A 16,820-nucleotide genomic window follows, 5' to 3' on the forward strand; every position below is an offset into this window, starting at 1 on the left:
CGGTCATGATCATGCAGCTGTACACGTCCTGGACCTTGGCTGCGTCCTTGTTTATGGACACGATCGAGATCATGCACATGGACGTGGGCCCGTTCTCACTCGAGCTCACGAGCTGGCTCCCGTCCCGCCTCATAGACGTGCTCGACGAGACGTGCATGACCACGATCGTGTCCATAAACAAGGACGCAGCCAAGGTCCAGGACGTGTACAGCTGCATGATCATGACCGCCAACCCGCTGAGGCAGGAGGAGAGGCACACCGTGGCGGTCGGGGTGTCCGAGCCGAGGGAGCTGTCGCAGTGCAGCACGGACCTGCGCGAGATCCGGTTCCTGGTCTAGTCCGCGGCCGCCATCAGGTCCAAAAGCCAGTCCGCCTCCAGCAGCAGATCTTGATTCGAACAGCACACAACCGTGAGCGCGACCACCGCTGAGACCACGACCACACCCGCGTTGACAGTCATGGTCTGCACGATGTACACGGTCACGAACGGCTGCGGCCACTCGGAGACGATCAGGTACAGGAACTGCGGCGAGCACTCCGACACAGTCAGGGACAACGCCCTGTGCTTCCACGAGGCCCCGGTCGAGAAGAGGAACAAGCCCACGAGAGTGTCCATGGGCGCGAGGTTCTGCAACAAGGGGTGCAAGGCCCTGACGGCGGGCTGGAGGTGCTGCACGTGCGGGTACAAGGAGGTGCACGGGTACTACGACCCGGTCGTGGGCGTGGTGGTGCACCAGTCGAAGGGCGGGGATATCCACGCGTTCTGCCTCACATGCAGGGACGTGGACGTCAGCCTGTTCACGAATTCGAACGAGACCATGTCCGAGACTGTGGTCACGCGCACGAACCAGGCCACGAACAGGACCAGGACGAGGACCCCGTCCCTCACCTACACCAGCGACGAATACGACACCGACTCCGAGGACCTGTTCTTCGACGCCAGCCCGAGGCCGATCGAGTCTAGTGACCAAGACGAGTACCAGGACCACAACAGCTGCGCCATCATGGGCAAGGACCTAGACATGATCGCGCGCACGTTCGAGGGCACGAACATGAGCCTCAGCCCGGTTACGACCCCGACCAAGTCCACGTACGAGGGCGAGTCGGTGTACAGGACGCGCTTCTGACCGGCGCCACGTTGCTGACCACGTAGACGGCGCTGTGGTTGATTTTGAGCACGTCCGAAAACTAGACGCTGTCCGCGGCTGGGGTCTTGTTCCTGCTCTTGACCGCCTTCTGCTTCACGATCGCGTTGTAGGAGAACATCAGCCCTCTGACCGTGCCCATATCCGCGGCCTCGAGGATGGTCTTGACCGCGCCGGTGATCCTCTCCATGACCCAGCCCTTGTGCACCTCCACGGAGTTGAGCCCCGTGTCGACCAGGACGCTGACCCTCTCCCCGTTCGTGGCCCTGTACTTGTAGTGGGGCTGGCAGTTGATCTTGGTCTCGGTCACCTGCGTGTGCGCGGGCAGGTCGTCGTTCTGGAGTGCGGTGAAGAGCTTGCCCAAGAACAGGGTGACGGTCGTCCTCGTCTTCGAGTAGTCGTTGTCGGACATGACCATGCTCAGCACCTTGCTCGCGGCGTACCTCGCGATCGGGAGTGTGTCCTTCTTTACGGGTGTCATCCCCTTCGTCTCCATCTCGTCCTTCCAGTCCACGACCGTGTACTTCTTCCTGGCCGTGATCAAGATCATCTTGTAGTTCCCCTTGATGTCCGCGCCGATCTGCTCGAATGGGGTCCCGACCATGCTCGTGTCGATGGCCTTCTTCAGCCTCTCGGCCTCGTCCATGCAGTCGCTCTCAGTCACGCCCTTAACCCAGGCGAAGATCGAGTCCGTGTCCCCGTAGATGACTTTGTTCCCCTCCCCCTCCGTGACTCCGATCATGTTCCTGAGGAAGTACCTGGCCGCGCACGTGGTCGCCTCTGCGCACGTCTCCGAGGCTAGGATCCCGTGCTTGCTCCCCATCGCGCCGTAGATGCTGACCAGGAGCACCTTGAAGGCCCACGCCGTGACGTCGTCCCTGTTCTTCTTCGCGCTCGCCCTCAGGGAGATGAGGTTCTCTATGATCTCGCTCAGCATCGTGGGCCCGCCCTGGACCACGGCGATGTACGACCTCTTCGTCCTCATCACGATCACGTGCTCGTTCCAGACCACGTCCCCGACCACCATCGTGTGGGCCGACTCGGGCAACGCCGGGTCCACCTTCGCCTGCAGGGCCGTGGGGTTCTTCGCAGACGCGCACCTGTCGATGAAGATCTGCAACTTCGACATCAGAGACCCGTACAAGGAGTTGCCGTCGATCATGATCACGCCCTTGTAGCAGCCCGGCCTCGGGGCCACGACGTAGCCGCCCTCGAACTTCTGGTCCTCCAAGTTCATCGTGTTCCTGCCCAAGTCCAGCATCTCGCCGTTGGACAAGGCCACGGACTGCATCAGGCAGAAGGTCATCACCCCGGTGTTGTTCGCGACCGAGTCCCACAACGTGCTCCTGGACGTACCCGCCAACAGGGCGATGCGCTCGCACATCTTGCCGTTCTTGGCCAACCACGCGTGCATATCCGAGTCCCTGGCGTTGTACACGAGGATCTTCGTGAGGTCGGCCTCGTCCGAGATGGTGATCCTCATCGTGCCGCTATCCAACTTCGGGGGCAAGTCGAACCTCCTGCACATCTTGTCGAGTGCGAAGGAGTCCCAGTCCGACCTCGAGACCTTGTCCGCGGTGTACATCGTGTCTATGATCATGCTGCCGTTCGTGAGCGACCAGAAGACGCCGACTCCGACGTTGCCCAGCCTCCTCTCCTCGATGGTGTGCTCGATCGTGGGCTCAGTGGCGGCCTTACACCCGATGCTCCTCAGGTCGAAGTTGAAGCCGTTGTGGATGGACACGAAGTCGGGGCTGAGCATGTCCAAGATCTCGTACGCAGTCCTGACCGCGTCCTCGTCCGTGTCCACCTTCACGATGGTAGGGTGCCTCCCGTTCTCCCACTCGGTCTCGGTGTGGAACCCGAAGGTGTAGATGAGGTAGCACTTGTCCACGAACTCCTTGTCGTACCAGCCTCCGTTGCTGATCGAGATGCTGATCAGGGGGTCATGCGGGAGTGGCATCCCGTCCCCGCGCACGATGGTGGACACCTCGATGTCCAGGCCGATGATCGACAGCTTGGGCACGTTCGCCGGCTTCTTCAACCCCACGCCCCTGGTCGCGTACGGCCCGTAGCCCGAGATGCTGGCCGCCCTCAGCTTCGAGATCGAGTTCTTCATGCCGGTGATGATCATGGGGTTGTCCCCGGGGATGTCCGCGTCTATGTTCGCCACGACGTCCATAGCCATGGCCAGGGGCAAGTCCGCCACCAAGATGATGCGCTCGTCGTCCATCCCGAACCTGATCGAGACGTCGGTTATGTAGTCGTCTAAGACCGTGCTCCTGGCCTCGTCCTCGATCCAGGTCGCCATGATGGTCCACCCCGCGTCCATGAGCTGGTCCACGACAGAGGTCGTCACCTTGCCCTTCGCTACGTGCACGTTCAGGTCGCTGAATGGGTACGCGTTCGTCTTCAGACCCCCGTTCGGGAACAGGTCCAGGACCGAGACTTCCATCGCGAGCTCGGGTACGGTGAAAACACGTTGACCCTGCACACCGCAGTCATGAGCTCGATCGGGGACAGCGAGACGGCCGTGTCCGTGACCGCGGATGAGGATGAGGACGAGACCGTGATCTTGGAGCTGCACAGGGAGGGCGGCAACGAGTGGTTCATGGACGACTTCCCGTGCTCGGGTCCGGCCTACATGGAGCTCTCGAACGAGGACAAGAACCTGGTCGAGTGGGCGATGACGCGTAGGTCCGTAGCCGTGAGGGACATCACGTACTACGTCTACTGCAGGAGCGTCGCCGCGTGGGCGCAGATGGAGTCGCCTACAGCCGCGCACGAGATTGCGGATGTCACTGGGATCAACGCCCCGGTCAACTACGCGGTGGCGCTCCAGAGGTTCTACCCGTTGCTAGCCAGGATGGCGTTCCCAGTCGAGGGCCTGGTCAGAAGTGTGTGCATAGGCACGTACAGGTTCACCTTCAACGTCACGTACATGGACGACGGCCCGATCGTGTCCTTCTCCCCACACCCAACCGTGATCGACAACCCGAGAGGAGACGAATACAGGAGGATGTACATGTTCGTCACGTCGCCCACAGTCATGTCCTTCCCGTTCAGGCTGCCGAAGAGGATGGTCGTTGACCTAGAAGGTGACGTGCTCAACCAGATCCTGCTCCCGTTGAGGGACGACCAGAAGCTCGACTTCATGTGGCGCATCGGCAACGCACTGACGGACCCGGTCAAGAACCCGTGCGTGATCATCTTCTACGGTGCGAGCGGCGAGGAGGGCAAGAGCGTGCTGGCCACCAACATCAGCCGCGTACTGGGCAAGGGGGTCGAGTGGACGGTCACGGACCTGATCGGGAAGGCGAGCAAATGGCCGGATGCGACCACCGTTATGAAGCTGGCCGAGAAGAGGGTCATCATCTGCGACGAGTGCGGGATCGAAGACGACATGAACTACAACAGCATCAAGAGGTGGACGTCCAACGCCCCGGTGCAGTCCGCGGGCATGTCTGCGCACCTATCCCAGACCATCATCGGCATCAGCAACAAGATGGGGTTCGCGGTCAAGTCCGCCATCAACAACAGCATCGGCAGGCGGGTCGTGATCTACAAGATGGACAAGGAGTTGGGCAAGCTCAAGCCGTTCCCCGCGCAGGCGGTCAACGACTACGTCAAGTTGCAGTTCATCTCTGCATGCCTCTCGGTCTCGAGCTTGTACGAGAGGGCGCCCATGTCCCTGGAGATCGCCCTGTACACAGTCTTCAGGAGGAGCGTCAACTTCGTCACGGCCGGAGTCACCATCGACAGCACGTCCCCGCCCCACCACTGCATCGTGTCCACGGCTATCATCGCGACGAGGATCGGGGTTACGATGGAGCGGCTGGTCCAGTGCTTCGCCGCGATGTCGAACAGGCTCGTGTGCGTCCCCACGTACGGGGTCCCGTTCATATTCGGCTTGAGGTACGAGAGGAAGCTCCTGACCAAGTTCGGGGAGAACTACGTGGAGAGGAACAGGGGCAGGGAGTACTACGACTTCGAGACCCTCAAGACAATCGTGCGCCCGATCTAGACCACGATGATGTTCAAAATCCAGTGCGTGCGCACGCCCAAGACCGCGAATGACGCCTACGATGTGATCTTGGCACTCACGCCGCAGCGCCGAACTCGACCTCGAACTCGAACAGGAACACCCTCTCGAACGCAATCATGAGCGACAACAAGAACAAGGACAGCAGCAGGAACGGCGTCAAGAACGGCAGCCCGATCGGCCCCGCGAGCAGCAACACGCAGCCGCCCGAGACGCCAACCGCGACCGAGACCGAGAACGCGCCCAGCACCGAGAACGAGACCGAGACCCCGTCCACGACCCAGACCCCGGCCAAGCCCAAGACGTCGGCCCTGGACAAGATGAAGCAGAAGAACGAGGCCAGCGGCGGGAAGGTGGTCATGGACAAGATGGAGAGGATGAACTTGTTCGACTCCACGAAGGCGTCTGAGGTCAAGACCAAGGGCGCGTACGAGAAGGGGACCATCAAGATGCAGGAGGGCGGGATGATGATCGCCGGCAGGAACGTGGGCGCGGAGCAGAGCGAGCCCGACTGGAGCGAGGAGCAGAAGGCCTTCATCGAGAAGATGGTCACAACCAAGCTCCCGATCAACGACGTGACCGACAGCAGGAGGAGCGTCATGGACAGGGAGATGAAGTACGTCGCGAGGGACGACAACGGTACGATCGTGCCCACGGAGGAGGGCTACGTCTCGGCCCTGGACACGTCCGCGTACTGCATCGGGGTCGGGCCCTACAAGTACGACGTGACCGGCGGCGCGAGGCACTACTCGGATGCGGTCGTGGCCGGGATCGGGGGCGACTGGATGCTCAACCAGTGGACCTCGGAGTGGGTCGTGATCGAGGGCGTGGCCCCGGATGTGTTCATGAAGCAGCACAGGGTCGGGTCCGCCACCCAGAACAACCGCAGGATCGGCGTCAACTTCGCGCGCATCGGCCTGCCCAAGCTCGCCTTCGGGCCCCTGTTCAACTCCTTGAGCGAGAACTACCCCGGCGTCATGGGCCAGATCGTGCAGACACCCGGCTACTACTGGACGAACGCATCCTGGGGCGTGTCCTCGTTCGCGGCCACGTTCTCGTACATGGATGGGGACGGCCAGTTCAGGAAGACGAGCAACCTGAGCGACGTGATGAGGATGTTGGGCGGCAAGTCGTCCTTGTCCCTGGCTACGGTGGCGATCTCGATCACGTGCCCGTCCAAGTCGGAGGGCGACAGGCAGGTCCCGGACAAGAGCACGCACGGGCTCAGCATCAAGCTCCACAACGCGTTCGGCGTCTCGGTCGTGGACTACCACGGACCCCCGCAGCAGGGCGCGACTGGCATGATGATCCCGAAGAGGTTCATCCAGAACGCCAAGTCCATGAGCGGGTCCGCGGCCGGCGGCACAGGCATGGGCATCTTCGCGAGGCCGAACACGGGTACGGGCGCGGGCAAGAACCTCTTCGGCAGCGGGTCCCAGGCCGTGCCCTCGGTCAAGAGCGACGACAACGTGAGCTTCATGTAGGCGCACTTGCACTAGGACCTGATCGAGCACGAGTTGAGGGACACGATGGCGTTCGAGGCGTGGCACAAGGTCAAAAACTCGGCCGGGACGCTCGGCAGGTACTCGACCAGGTCCTGACCAGGTACGAGCCACGATGTGGTGCAGAGCACCGACATGAGCCAGAACGAGCCGCTGACCGAGACCAACACCAGGAGCAGGTCCTGGAAGAGGGTCAAGGAGTGGATCATGAAGAACAACGGCAAGACGACCAAGGCGTCGACGAAGGTCTCGACCATCACCAACATCATGCACGACAACGACGTCCTGGTGGTGGTGTGCCCCAGCTGCACGACCGCGAGGGCGGCCACGAGGACCGAGTTCGCCTTGGGCAAGTTCCTCAACATGTTCACGAACCCGAACCTGGGCACGATGACTGCCTTGATGGTGTCTTCGTACTGCGACCTGGTTCACAACAGGTGCTCGCACGAGTCCAAGAGAAGCATCGCGGCGCTGGACATGAGCACGGCTTGGTTCGCGAGCGGGGTGCCGTACGAGATGATGGACCAGATTTTGGGCGAGGTTGTGGTTGTACCCTCGAACGAGACGAAGGACGAGATTGTGTTCTTGAGTTCGAACGAGACCGTGGCGCTGTGCAGGAGCATGCACAGGGTGCCGCTCAAGATCGGACCCGAGGACGCCACGTGGCCCAAGGACGACGACTGCTGGACGGACATGAACTGGGCCCCGTAGAAGACTGTGACTACCACCAACACCGCGAACGCCACCGCGCACACGACGACGGCCCACTCCCCGGACGCGCCCGAGTATACCCTCGTGTCCTGGGTCGGGAACTGGTACGCGAACGCTCGGCACCATCATGATCAAAACCTACACAGCGGCGGGATCATGGCCTTGGACAGGAACAGGGGCATCTCCAAGATCCCGTCCAGGGTCAGGGACAGGGTCGACACGTCGATCGTGACTACGGTCTCGGCCCAGATGAGGTACATGTGCATGGACGTGACGATGGAGATGGTCAGGAAGTTGGAGGCGTTCGGGGAGGACGACAGGTTCGTGTGTGCGGTCAGGGGCCTGATGATGGTCGCGTACAACGTCCCGATCAAGGTTATGAACGTGGGCTTGTATCCGTACGAGCAGAACATCTTGCCTGCCATCGCGTCCGCACTCGCGTACTCGCCTATGACGTGCATCGGAGCCACGCCCTCGGTGCAGATCTTGTCCCAGGCCATGGCTGCGGTCGGGGCCAGCATCAAGGACAGAGCCAAGTACAAGAAGAAGCACAAGGACTCCCTCGGGGACGTGACCGAGCACATGCTCATGTCCAAGTTCGCCATGCTGTTGAGGTGCTCGTACCTGTGCTCGACTGTGGGGGTGGCCTTCACCAACTGCGTGCCCATCTCCGTGAACACGATGGCGAAGAGGATCACGTGCGCGTCCTTCTTCTCGGAGTGGCTCGGCGAGATGATCAAGATCCACAACCAGTTCGACTTCAAGATGACCATCATGGCCATGGGCGCCTTCGCGGCCGACACCGTGAGGAGGACCTTCAGCTCGTACAGAGGCACGGCCGAGATGGTGACCTACATCGGGATCACGAACCCCGCCGCCATCTCGTACATGAACGTGCAGAAGTACACCATCTCCTCTCCGATTCCGCACTCGATCACGACCATGGAGTTGGACACAGCCTCGATCGTGAACTGGCAGCCGACCCTGGACAGCACCTCGTCGTACGACTGGAAGATGTACCCGAAGAGCACCCTGTTGCAGTTCATGAACGAGAAGACCATCGGGCCTCTAACGAGGGCCCTCATCGACCACACGGCTGAAGAGCTCTTCGACTACTTCTCGACCATGGCCAAGAACTTGTTCAACAACGCGAGCATGGGCGCGCCCTCGGCCATGAACGCGAACGCGATGCCAGCCGGAGCCCTGACCTCGAACATGCCCGAGAACGCACCCCCGGGCTCGAACATGGGCAGCGCCACGGGCAGGAACCAGAACGCGCCTGCGACCGGCGGCATCTTCGGCAAGGGGCAGGACGAGTCGGGCAACGACGCGCGCAGGACCCAGCCCCCGGACGGCTCTCAGATCTACTCCGGGCGCAACTCCATGCTCGTGCAGATGACCGACCCCGCGGGCAAGAACAAGACCCAGCAGGTGATTATGGTCGAGAATATGATCGGCAGGTTGGACGAGATCTTGGAGTCGTTCAGGGCCAGGGAGAAGAGGGAGGACAGGATCGAGGAGAAGATCGACACCCTCGTCGACAGGACGTCTTACGACGACGAGGAGTTACTCGAGGTCATGGACGCGTACAAGAAGTCGAGGCCGGAGATGATCAAGGAGATGGAGAACGCCGTGGCCGTGGCCGCTGCCTTGCCCACGATCTTCGAGGGGGTGGTGGGCGCCATCGAGAACGAGATCCAGCCCTCGGCCCCGCTCATGAGGAGGTACGACGGCACGACGATGAGGGACGCCGTGTACGTGCAGATGAGTGCGGACAGGGACAGCGGCGTGGCTCAGAGCAGGAACCCACCGACGAGCGGGAACATCTTCGCCAACCCGAACGTGGCCCAGAACCAGGCCTCGAACGTGATGTCGAACAGGGGCGGGAACCCCAACACGATCGGGTCCACGAGCCAGGAGTCGATCCAAGCCATGCAGGCGTTGCGGGACACAGCCTCGAACATGATGATGAGCGCGATTGAGGCCCTGAACGGCAGTGGCGACTTAGACGACGACGGGATCGAGGCCATGACCACGACCTTGTTCGTGGACGAGGGCGAGGACCTGGACATGCGCGAGATCCTGATCGTGGCCCTGATGAGGTACATGAAGGAGACCAGCGGCGGGAAGCCGACCAAGGAGTCGATGGAGGCCATCATCGACATGATGCGCCCGTTCACGAAGGAGATTATGAACGAGGTCGGCCACACGATCAGGGACGGGTCCTTGGCTGAGGACGACAGGATCGTGACCTTCTTCGACACCGCGGCTTCGGACGAGTAGGCGACTCCGAGCATGTACATGCCGTTGGTCAGGTGCGCAGACACGATCAAAACTGCGGACGGGGTTTTGTACACGGGGCTGCACGTGGGCACGGACTCGACGACGGGCTAGGGGCTGTCCGGGAACGGGAGCGAGGGCCTGACCCTGTACGTGTTGAAGCCCACAGACTTGGAGAAGTACTCGAACGAGGAGCTGAACGAGTAGCAGGCCAAGCGCCAGTTCGGGACTGCGGACATGACCACGTGCCTCAGGGCGTTCGAGTCGCTGAGTGCGTCGTGCTGCACGTGGACGAACCAGGGCACGTACTCGTGCGCGAGCTGGGACAAGGTTGAAGACTGGTTCGGGTTCGGCCTCACCACGAGCTTGAAGATGGGCAACGAGTCGGACAACCTCCACAACGGCGGGGTGATGCCCCACATCATCATGGCCCTGAACAGGATCACGTGGTCGTGGCACATGCCGTTGTGGGCGACGAGCACGACGTCGGAGTGGGTAGCAGTGCCGTTGCTGTGCTGGTTCATGATCCTGTTCACCCACACGATGAAGTTGTCAAAGGCCGCCGTGGGGTCGACCGCGAGCATGGAGTAGACCATGGGCGTGAACTTGCTCAGGACGGGGCTGTTGTTCCTCCTCGTGGACGTCCTGATGGTCGTGGTGAAGTGCTGGCCGTCGGACGCGCACGCGGACAACTGTTCGATTTCCATGCTGGACGTGACCTCGATGTCGTAGAAGATGAAGACTGTGTTCTCATTCATGATCAAGTTCTCGGTCCTATTCCTGATCATCTCCAGGCTCGTGTGCGCTACGCAGGTGTTGAACCCGGCCCTGAGTGTCATGCTGTTGTACTGCGAGAACGCGGAGGAGTTGCCGCACCCGGGCTGGGAGCAGTGCACGAACTCGAACGGGGTCCTATTCGTGGACTCATTCAGGTTCACGATCGGGCCCCTGGACAAGGCCCTGACCCTGGGCTTGGGCCTAGACCTGTACCTGCACTCGGAGCTGGGGTCGCTTGCGGGCCTATTCTTGCTCTTCTTGCTACTCTTGCTGCTGTTCTCGCTCATCATCCAGTTCGAGGTGGATCTTGTTGTCGGCCACGCACGGGACCGCGTACATCTACAGTGCGTTGGTGTTTGTGCAAAGCACAGCCATAACGACTCCGTGCCCCTCGTCCGGATCAGGATCATGGTCGACTACTGCGTGCCGGTCTGCAACGAGTCGGTGCATCGTCACGCGTTGATCTGGTACACCGGCACCATGTCGGACAACAACGTGATCGACGGCCTGATCGGCCTCAAGGTGGAGGACGACGACTCGGACGTGAGCATACACGGGGATGGGGCTGAGGTGCAGCTCGACAACACGGACAGGAACACGGAGATGGCCGAGAACGTGCGCGCGATGAAGATGATGATGGAGACCATGATGAAGCGTATGGATAGACTCGAGTCCGAGATGAAGGTCGTGAAGGCGAGTTCGCACAAGTCCAAGACTAGAGACGCCTTCGCGATGCCCAACCCAGACGCGCACAGGCACACCGCCTCGCCTATCTTCAGGTCGAGAGACTCGGAGGTGTCCGTGGCCCAGGACGACGACACGGAGTCGTTCACCAACGTGAGTAGGACCAGGAGCGAGGCCGAGCGCCCGAACCCGGACAGGACCACGAGCAGCTATATGACCAAGGTCATGAGCCCGAGCGTGTTCTTAGGCTCAGGCGGCAACAAGTCCAGGTCCGCACTCTCGAACAGGGGCTACAGCAACAAGGCGGAGGTGTGGGGCGTGTGCTTCGCGTCTCTGATGCACGCCTGCATCAACAAGTACATACAGTTCAGAGGCGAGGTCGGACACGTGATCGACGGCATCGTCATAATGAGGACCTACTCCAACATCGTGGAGCTGCTCTACAACAAGATCAAGTCCTCGGACCTGCCCGCGGTCCAGGCCAGCAGCTCGAACTTCATGGCGACCTCCTTCTCGAGGAGCAACTCGAACAGCCTCCCAGAGTCGACCGCGAGGGACTGGTTCGACTTGTCCCAGCACCCGGACGGGGCGGAGTGCATGTCCGTTATTCAGTCTGTGTTCCAGGGCGCGAAGTTGGTCCCGGAGGCGATGGTGCACCCGATCTCGCAGCTGATACCGCAGATGCTCTCGCCCGTGATCAGGAAGACGCCCAACGGCCCGACCTTCTCCATCGTCAGCACCGCCAAGGTGTCCATGAGTCCGACCGGGCACGAGAACTTCTGCAAGTACCTGAAGATGAGTGCGCTCAAGACCTACGTCAGGTACAGGCTCGACGGCGCGAGCGAGGACGACTCCATCCTTGCCATGTCGCGGACCCTCAAGGACACGGAGATGTTCGACGGCAAGAACCTGCACAGGGGCAGGGAGATCATCTCCGGCGCGTCCGGGTTTTAGTCCTCGACCTACTTCCTGTTCCTGTTCGCAGCCGCCGACAGCATTTCGTCGTTGCGCATGGCCATCTGGCTGGGGTCGATTACGCGCTTGGGCCTGGACATGGTCAAGGACAAGGTGAAGAAGAAGTTCGAGTCGTAGCTCCTCTTTATGGTCTTGGGCTGCATCCTGGCCATGTTCGAGCTGAAAACCTCGACGTGAGGCGCGATTATGCTCTCACTCGGGTACAAGTGCTGGTCCGCGGCTCCGGGCATGTTCATGGTCTCGGAGTAGCCCACGGGGTTCCTCGCGCCCACGAGCCAGTCCGCGTTGTTGGACTCGAGCAAGGTCCTGAGCCTGTCGACGATTGACCACAGGTGCACGAACGTGTTCGAGCTCGCCTCCGGCCACTTGATGGTGAAGTGGTTGATGTCGTAGTTCTCGGCCGAGATCATCCACATGATCACGAACGTCCTCTCGCAGTCGGGGGCGTCCGGGAGGTGGCGCCAGGTCGAGTACGTGAACGCGTACAGGTCGCTGTACATAGCCGTGAGCTCGTTCAACTTCACGGAGCTGATCAGAATCGACTCGTCGTTCACAGACTCCCTCTGGCCCACGAACACAGGCACATTCGAGACCGCCTTGAGGGACGCGATGACGTTGTTGGAGATGGACATGGTCTACTCTGCGATCAGGTACTCGTACACGTCCTTGGTGATGGTCCTAGCGAAGCTCCGGCTCCACTCCTCGCCGGCGTACTCGGGCTGGTCCTTGTTCTGGCCGCAGGTCTTCAGCACGATGTCGTTCGCCACCATGTACACGATCCTGCAGTCGAAGCACATCCCGTCCAGGTTCATGGGTCTGATCATGTTCGTGCACGTGTTGGTGGGCATGATCGAGTACGCGTTCCTGGCTCTGTACACGAGCCTGCCTTCGGACACGTTGTGGTTCACGATTGCGTCCGAGATCCTGACCGTGTTCGTGTCTGGGTTCGAGCCCGGGACCAGCTCCCTCACCATGCTTCTGCTCCTGACCAAGTCCATGAGCGCGTTCGAGTAGTTGATCTTGTCCATGCTGCTGGTCAAGGACACGAACACGTCCTCGGTCGAGAACAAGCTCTCGATGTTGTCCATGGACATCTCCTCGTTCATCATCATGGTGACGGACACACTCCTGTACCTGGTCTCGACCAAACCCAAGGCCGCGTACCACGCCATGTCCCTGTGCATGACCACGTGCTTGTTCTTGAGCGGGCTCCTCCTCGCGATCTTCTCCTGGTTCTCGTCCACGCACAGGTGCATGAAGACGCTGTCGTTCTCATTCTCGTCCTTGAACAGAAGCTGGAACACGACCATGATCAGGAGCATGTGCTTGACCGACATCACGCAGTCGCACACGATCACGTGCTGGATGTTGGGCCTGGTCTTGAGCCTCATCGCCACCTCGATCATGGTCGAGACGTTGGACATGAACACGGCTAGGACCGGGTTGTGCCTCAGGCTCGTGTACCAGTTCTGGGGCGCGTTCAGAGCCACGTTCATGTCCTCGACGAGGGTCGGGATCTTGGTCCAGTCGCTAGGCACCCTCTCGTACGCGAACCTGTTCCTCGTCCTACTCGGCCTGTGGTGGCAGTCGAGGCTTATGTCCTTCATCTTGTTGAGCTCCGTAGTCAAGAGCTCGTCCAGCTCCATGCTCCACTGCTTCTTCCCACTCCCGTACGAGTTGCTCACCTTGTTCTTGAACCACTTCATCTTCGTCATCAAACTCGAGCTGTCCGTCCAGCACGTGGTCTTCACCACGGTCGGCATCGTGGGCGTGCACGGGTTGGAGTTCGACATCGAGTCTCGCAGCGCAGTTGAAACGCGTTGTGCTCACACTCGTGACCTGGACCAGGAGCGCGTCTACGACCGAGAACCCGAGCAGGATGTACTCCGCATGGAACTACGACGAGACCAACGTGAACGCGAACAGGCCCAAGGCCGTGGTCGGGCGCGCGCAGCAGGAGAGGGACAGGAAGACGAACGCTATTGAGCTCACGAACAACATCAGGAGGCAGTTCGAGTCCGAGTTGCCGCCCATAGCCGCGTCCGAGCTCCTGTCCATGGCCTTCAGGCAGAGGGGCATTCCGTGCATGGACATGTTCACGTACCTGGTCGTCGGCAAGTTCAGGACGGGCTTGGGCCACGATGCTCACGTGGACGGGCACGAAAGAAAGTTCATGCCCCTGATCAGGTGGGAGTGCCCGGACGTGGTCGGCACCCTGTGGACGATCGAGCCCGTGGCGTCGAGCTTCATCATGAGGGGGAACAGCACCGACTGCGAGACTGCGCTCAGGACCTACGAGGGGGAGCTAGAGGTGATCGACGCCATGTCCATGACTACCACCGCGACCTCGGCGAGGATGGGCAACGAGCTCAGGGGCAGGTGGGCCGGCTGGATCTTGTCCAGGGCCGCGGCTGACGACGGGGGTTACACCGACTCCGTGTGCGTGAGCTGCAACATGAGCTCGAGCTTGTTCGCGTTCAGCACCCAGATCAAGGGCGGCAACTTGATCCACTTCGCCATGACGGCCGAGACTGTGACCCTGGTTGCGACCTACGCCAAGACCATGCAGTCGTCGCTGGGTGTGACCGCGTCCCTGAGGCTGGACGAGTCCACGAAGCTGAAGGTGCAGCCCAGGGCGAGTACGAACAGGTCCACGTGCCTGAGGTTGTTCGGGAACGGATCCATGCAGATCTGCGGGTCTCCGACTGACATCGAGTTGCTGGTCTCGGCCACGTTTTCGATCGTGAGAAGGTCCTTCGAGACGGACCCGCGCCAGTTCCTGCTCACGATGAGACAGATGAGGTCGTTCATGATCTAGTCCAGGAACACCACCCCGATGCTGCCCTCGGTCCTGATCGGCATCCTATTCCTGATCTCGATGGTGCCCACGTATGACTCCCTGACGGCGGTCAGACACGTGGACATGTTCCTCTTGTAGTGTTCGTCGCAGAGGGGCTGGGTGATGATGGTGTTCTTGGGCGCGCACTTGACGCAAAACTTGAACTTGATGGTGTTCGTAACCCTGCTCCTCCTGGCGTGCTCGTAGAACCACCCGCTGCTGAACATGTTCGGCGTCTTCTTCTGGTCGTACTCCGAGCACACGTTGAGGGTCGCGACTCGCTTCTTGCACATGGGGCAAGCCTCGACCAGCCTCTTGCACATGGTCCCGGTCACGATCGAGTACAGGTACTTGTTCAGCTAGCTGTGCCTGAGCAGCAGCACGGTTTTGAACCCGCTCATGAACTTGGTCCCGTACCTAGTCTCGGTCCCGAGCACCTACTTGATCAGGACGTGGGCCCTGTACGCAGCGGAGTCCTCGCCGAGACCCGGGGTCGCGAGCACGCACTGCGTCTTGGCTGTGGTCATGACCTCGCTTTCGGACCTCACCCTGCACAAGCTCGTGTGGATGAGGTTGTTCTCGTCCGTGTTCAGGTACATGTACTGGACCTTGGTCATGTGTACCTTCGCGTTCAGCTTCGACGAGATGATCATGTTCGCGTCCATGATCAAGGGCATGTCCACGGGCTTGTCCTCGTCTACGCACCACAACGCGACTCTCAGCTGGTCCATGGTCACGGTCATGACGTTGGCCTCGATCCCGCCAAACTTCATGGTCGAAGGCCAGTGCGTGGGTGTGTCCAAGACCTCGGCTCCAGACCCGTCCATGAAGTCGTTCGTGCACCTCACGAAGTTGCTGTCCTTCATCGCAATCAAGACCACATCCGAGTTTATCCTGCAAGGCGATGGGCCCCGAGAGCTGAACGAGATCCTCCTCCTGAGGTCGTACCCGTTCGTGTTGATGAACGCGGTGAGGTTCTTGGACACGAGGATGAACTCGTACCCGTCCCTGATCTTGGACTTCAACCAGCGCCTGTTCGGGATGATGTACTTGACCAGCGACGCGTACCTCTTCATGTCCTGGCTCGTGAACCTGATCCCGGTCCCGATCATGAAGTTGACCACGTCTACGGGCGCGACGGTGTCCATGACGTAGTCCCTGATCAAGTCTACGCACAAGAGGTTGTACAGGGAGTTGGCGTCGGACCCGGTCACGATCTGCGTCATGTTGAAGGGCTCGAACGAGGCTGTGCAGTACATCACCCACGGCCGTACGAAGTCACCCGCCAAGAAGTAGAGCACGACCTACCACACCAACATGTGCACGATGAGCCTGAAGGTCTGCAGCAAGTGCGACAGGAAGTACGAGTTCGTGCCTCAGTTCTGCTCCAAGATCGAGAGGGGGATGATGTGCGTGTCCGAGAACCTGCCCGCAACCAGGGACGACTACCCGAACCTATCCACGCTCAGGGGCATGGTGAGGTTCGACGATAGGTACGGGGACAGAGTCGTGTACTTGTCCGACATCATGACTGAGGCCAGGACCGAGGGCGTCTGTGGTTCGTGCTCCAGGTGAACAAGGGGTGCAAGTAGGCGTACACGGTGCTGTGCACGGTCGAAAACTTGATTTTCGGCATGGTCTCGTTCCCAATCCTGGTCTCGGTCAGAGTTGGCTACGAGGTGTCGGTGAGGGTCGCGCTCGAGTCTCCGAACCCGACTCGGTCCTTGTTGATGCGGAACAGCACCGTCCTGTGCTGGGTGTAGCCGCTGGTCTTGGTCTGGATCGAGAACAGGTTCACGATCGCGTCTTCGAGTCTGTACTCGGTCTTGCCCACGTCTTCGATCGGGCCCACGATCCTGGTCTTG

At 60.6% G+C, this 16,820-nt stretch overlaps 10 protein-coding genes across 10 annotated transcripts; 6 read left to right on the plus strand and 4 right to left on the minus strand.

Annotated features, from left to right (window-relative positions):
* Positions 1-458: 458 nt before the first annotated feature.
* Positions 459-1,127, plus strand: LTR77_011240 (uncharacterized protein; the record flags this gene model as incomplete). The annotated part of the gene is made up of 1 exon (XM_064808448.1): positions 459-1,127. The coding sequence occupies one exon, from the start codon at positions 459-461 to the stop codon at positions 1,125-1,127; it is 669 nt and encodes a 222-aa protein (XP_064653357.1).
* A 61-nt stretch (positions 1,128-1,188) lies between these two features.
* On the minus strand, positions 1,189-3,600 carry LTR77_011241 (uncharacterized protein; the record flags this gene model as incomplete). The annotated part of the gene is made up of 1 exon (XM_064808449.1): positions 1,189-3,600. One exon carries the CDS (start codon positions 3,598-3,600, stop codon positions 1,189-1,191), a length of 2,412 nt encoding a protein of 803 aa, XP_064653358.1.
* A 48-nt stretch (positions 3,601-3,648) lies between these two features.
* On the plus strand, positions 3,649-5,169 carry LTR77_011242 (uncharacterized protein; the record flags this gene model as incomplete). The annotated part of the gene is made up of 2 exons (XM_064808450.1): positions 3,649-3,842; positions 3,885-5,169. The coding sequence occupies 2 exons, from the start codon at positions 3,649-3,651 to the stop codon at positions 5,167-5,169; spliced, it is 1,479 nt and encodes a 492-aa protein (XP_064653359.1).
* A 137-nt stretch (positions 5,170-5,306) lies between these two features.
* Positions 5,307-7,400, plus strand: LTR77_011243 (uncharacterized protein; the record flags this gene model as incomplete). The annotated part of the gene is made up of 2 exons (XM_064808451.1): positions 5,307-6,656; positions 6,816-7,400. 2 exons carry the CDS (start codon positions 5,307-5,309, stop codon positions 7,398-7,400), a joined length of 1,935 nt encoding a protein of 644 aa, XP_064653360.1.
* Positions 7,401-7,556: 156 nt separating this feature from the next.
* Positions 7,557-9,683, plus strand: LTR77_011244 (uncharacterized protein; the record flags this gene model as incomplete). Its single annotated transcript, XM_064808452.1, is given in 2 exon segments — positions 7,557-7,720; positions 7,739-9,683. The coding sequence occupies 2 exon segments, from the start codon at positions 7,557-7,559 to the stop codon at positions 9,681-9,683; spliced, it is 2,109 nt and encodes a 702-aa protein (XP_064653361.1).
* A 107-nt stretch (positions 9,684-9,790) lies between these two features.
* Positions 9,791-10,387, minus strand: LTR77_011245 (uncharacterized protein; the record flags this gene model as incomplete). Its single annotated transcript, XM_064808453.1, has 1 exon — positions 9,791-10,387. The coding sequence occupies one exon, from the start codon at positions 10,385-10,387 to the stop codon at positions 9,791-9,793; it is 597 nt and encodes a 198-aa protein (XP_064653362.1).
* A 28-nt stretch (positions 10,388-10,415) lies between these two features.
* On the plus strand, positions 10,416-12,095 carry LTR77_011246 (uncharacterized protein; the record flags this gene model as incomplete). Its single annotated transcript, XM_064808454.1, has 1 exon — positions 10,416-12,095. One exon carries the CDS (start codon positions 10,416-10,418, stop codon positions 12,093-12,095), a length of 1,680 nt encoding a protein of 559 aa, XP_064653363.1.
* An 8-nt stretch (positions 12,096-12,103) lies between these two features.
* On the minus strand, positions 12,104-13,879 carry LTR77_011247 (uncharacterized protein; the record flags this gene model as incomplete). The annotated part of the gene is made up of 2 exons (XM_064808455.1): positions 12,104-12,751; positions 12,779-13,879. 2 exons carry the CDS (start codon positions 13,877-13,879, stop codon positions 12,104-12,106), a joined length of 1,749 nt encoding a protein of 582 aa, XP_064653364.1.
* A 116-nt stretch (positions 13,880-13,995) lies between these two features.
* Positions 13,996-15,054, plus strand: LTR77_011248 (uncharacterized protein; the record flags this gene model as incomplete). Its single annotated transcript, XM_064808456.1, has 2 exons — positions 13,996-14,859; positions 14,935-15,054. 2 exons carry the CDS (start codon positions 13,996-13,998, stop codon positions 15,052-15,054), a joined length of 984 nt encoding a protein of 327 aa, XP_064653365.1.
* A 338-nt stretch (positions 15,055-15,392) lies between these two features.
* LTR77_011249 (uncharacterized protein) lies at positions 15,393-16,181 on the minus strand (the record flags this gene model as incomplete). The annotated part of the gene is made up of 1 exon (XM_064808457.1): positions 15,393-16,181. One exon carries the CDS (start codon positions 16,179-16,181, stop codon positions 15,393-15,395), a length of 789 nt encoding a protein of 262 aa, XP_064653366.1.
* Between the last annotated feature and the right edge of the window lie 639 nt (positions 16,182-16,820).

Source organism: Saxophila tyrrhenica (genome assembly GCF_035928015.1).
Source record: "Saxophila tyrrhenica strain CCFEE 5935 chromosome Unknown scaffold_39, whole genome shotgun sequence".
NCBI classification, from domain to species: Eukaryota; Fungi; Ascomycota; class Dothideomycetes; order Mycosphaerellales; family Extremaceae; genus Saxophila; species Saxophila tyrrhenica.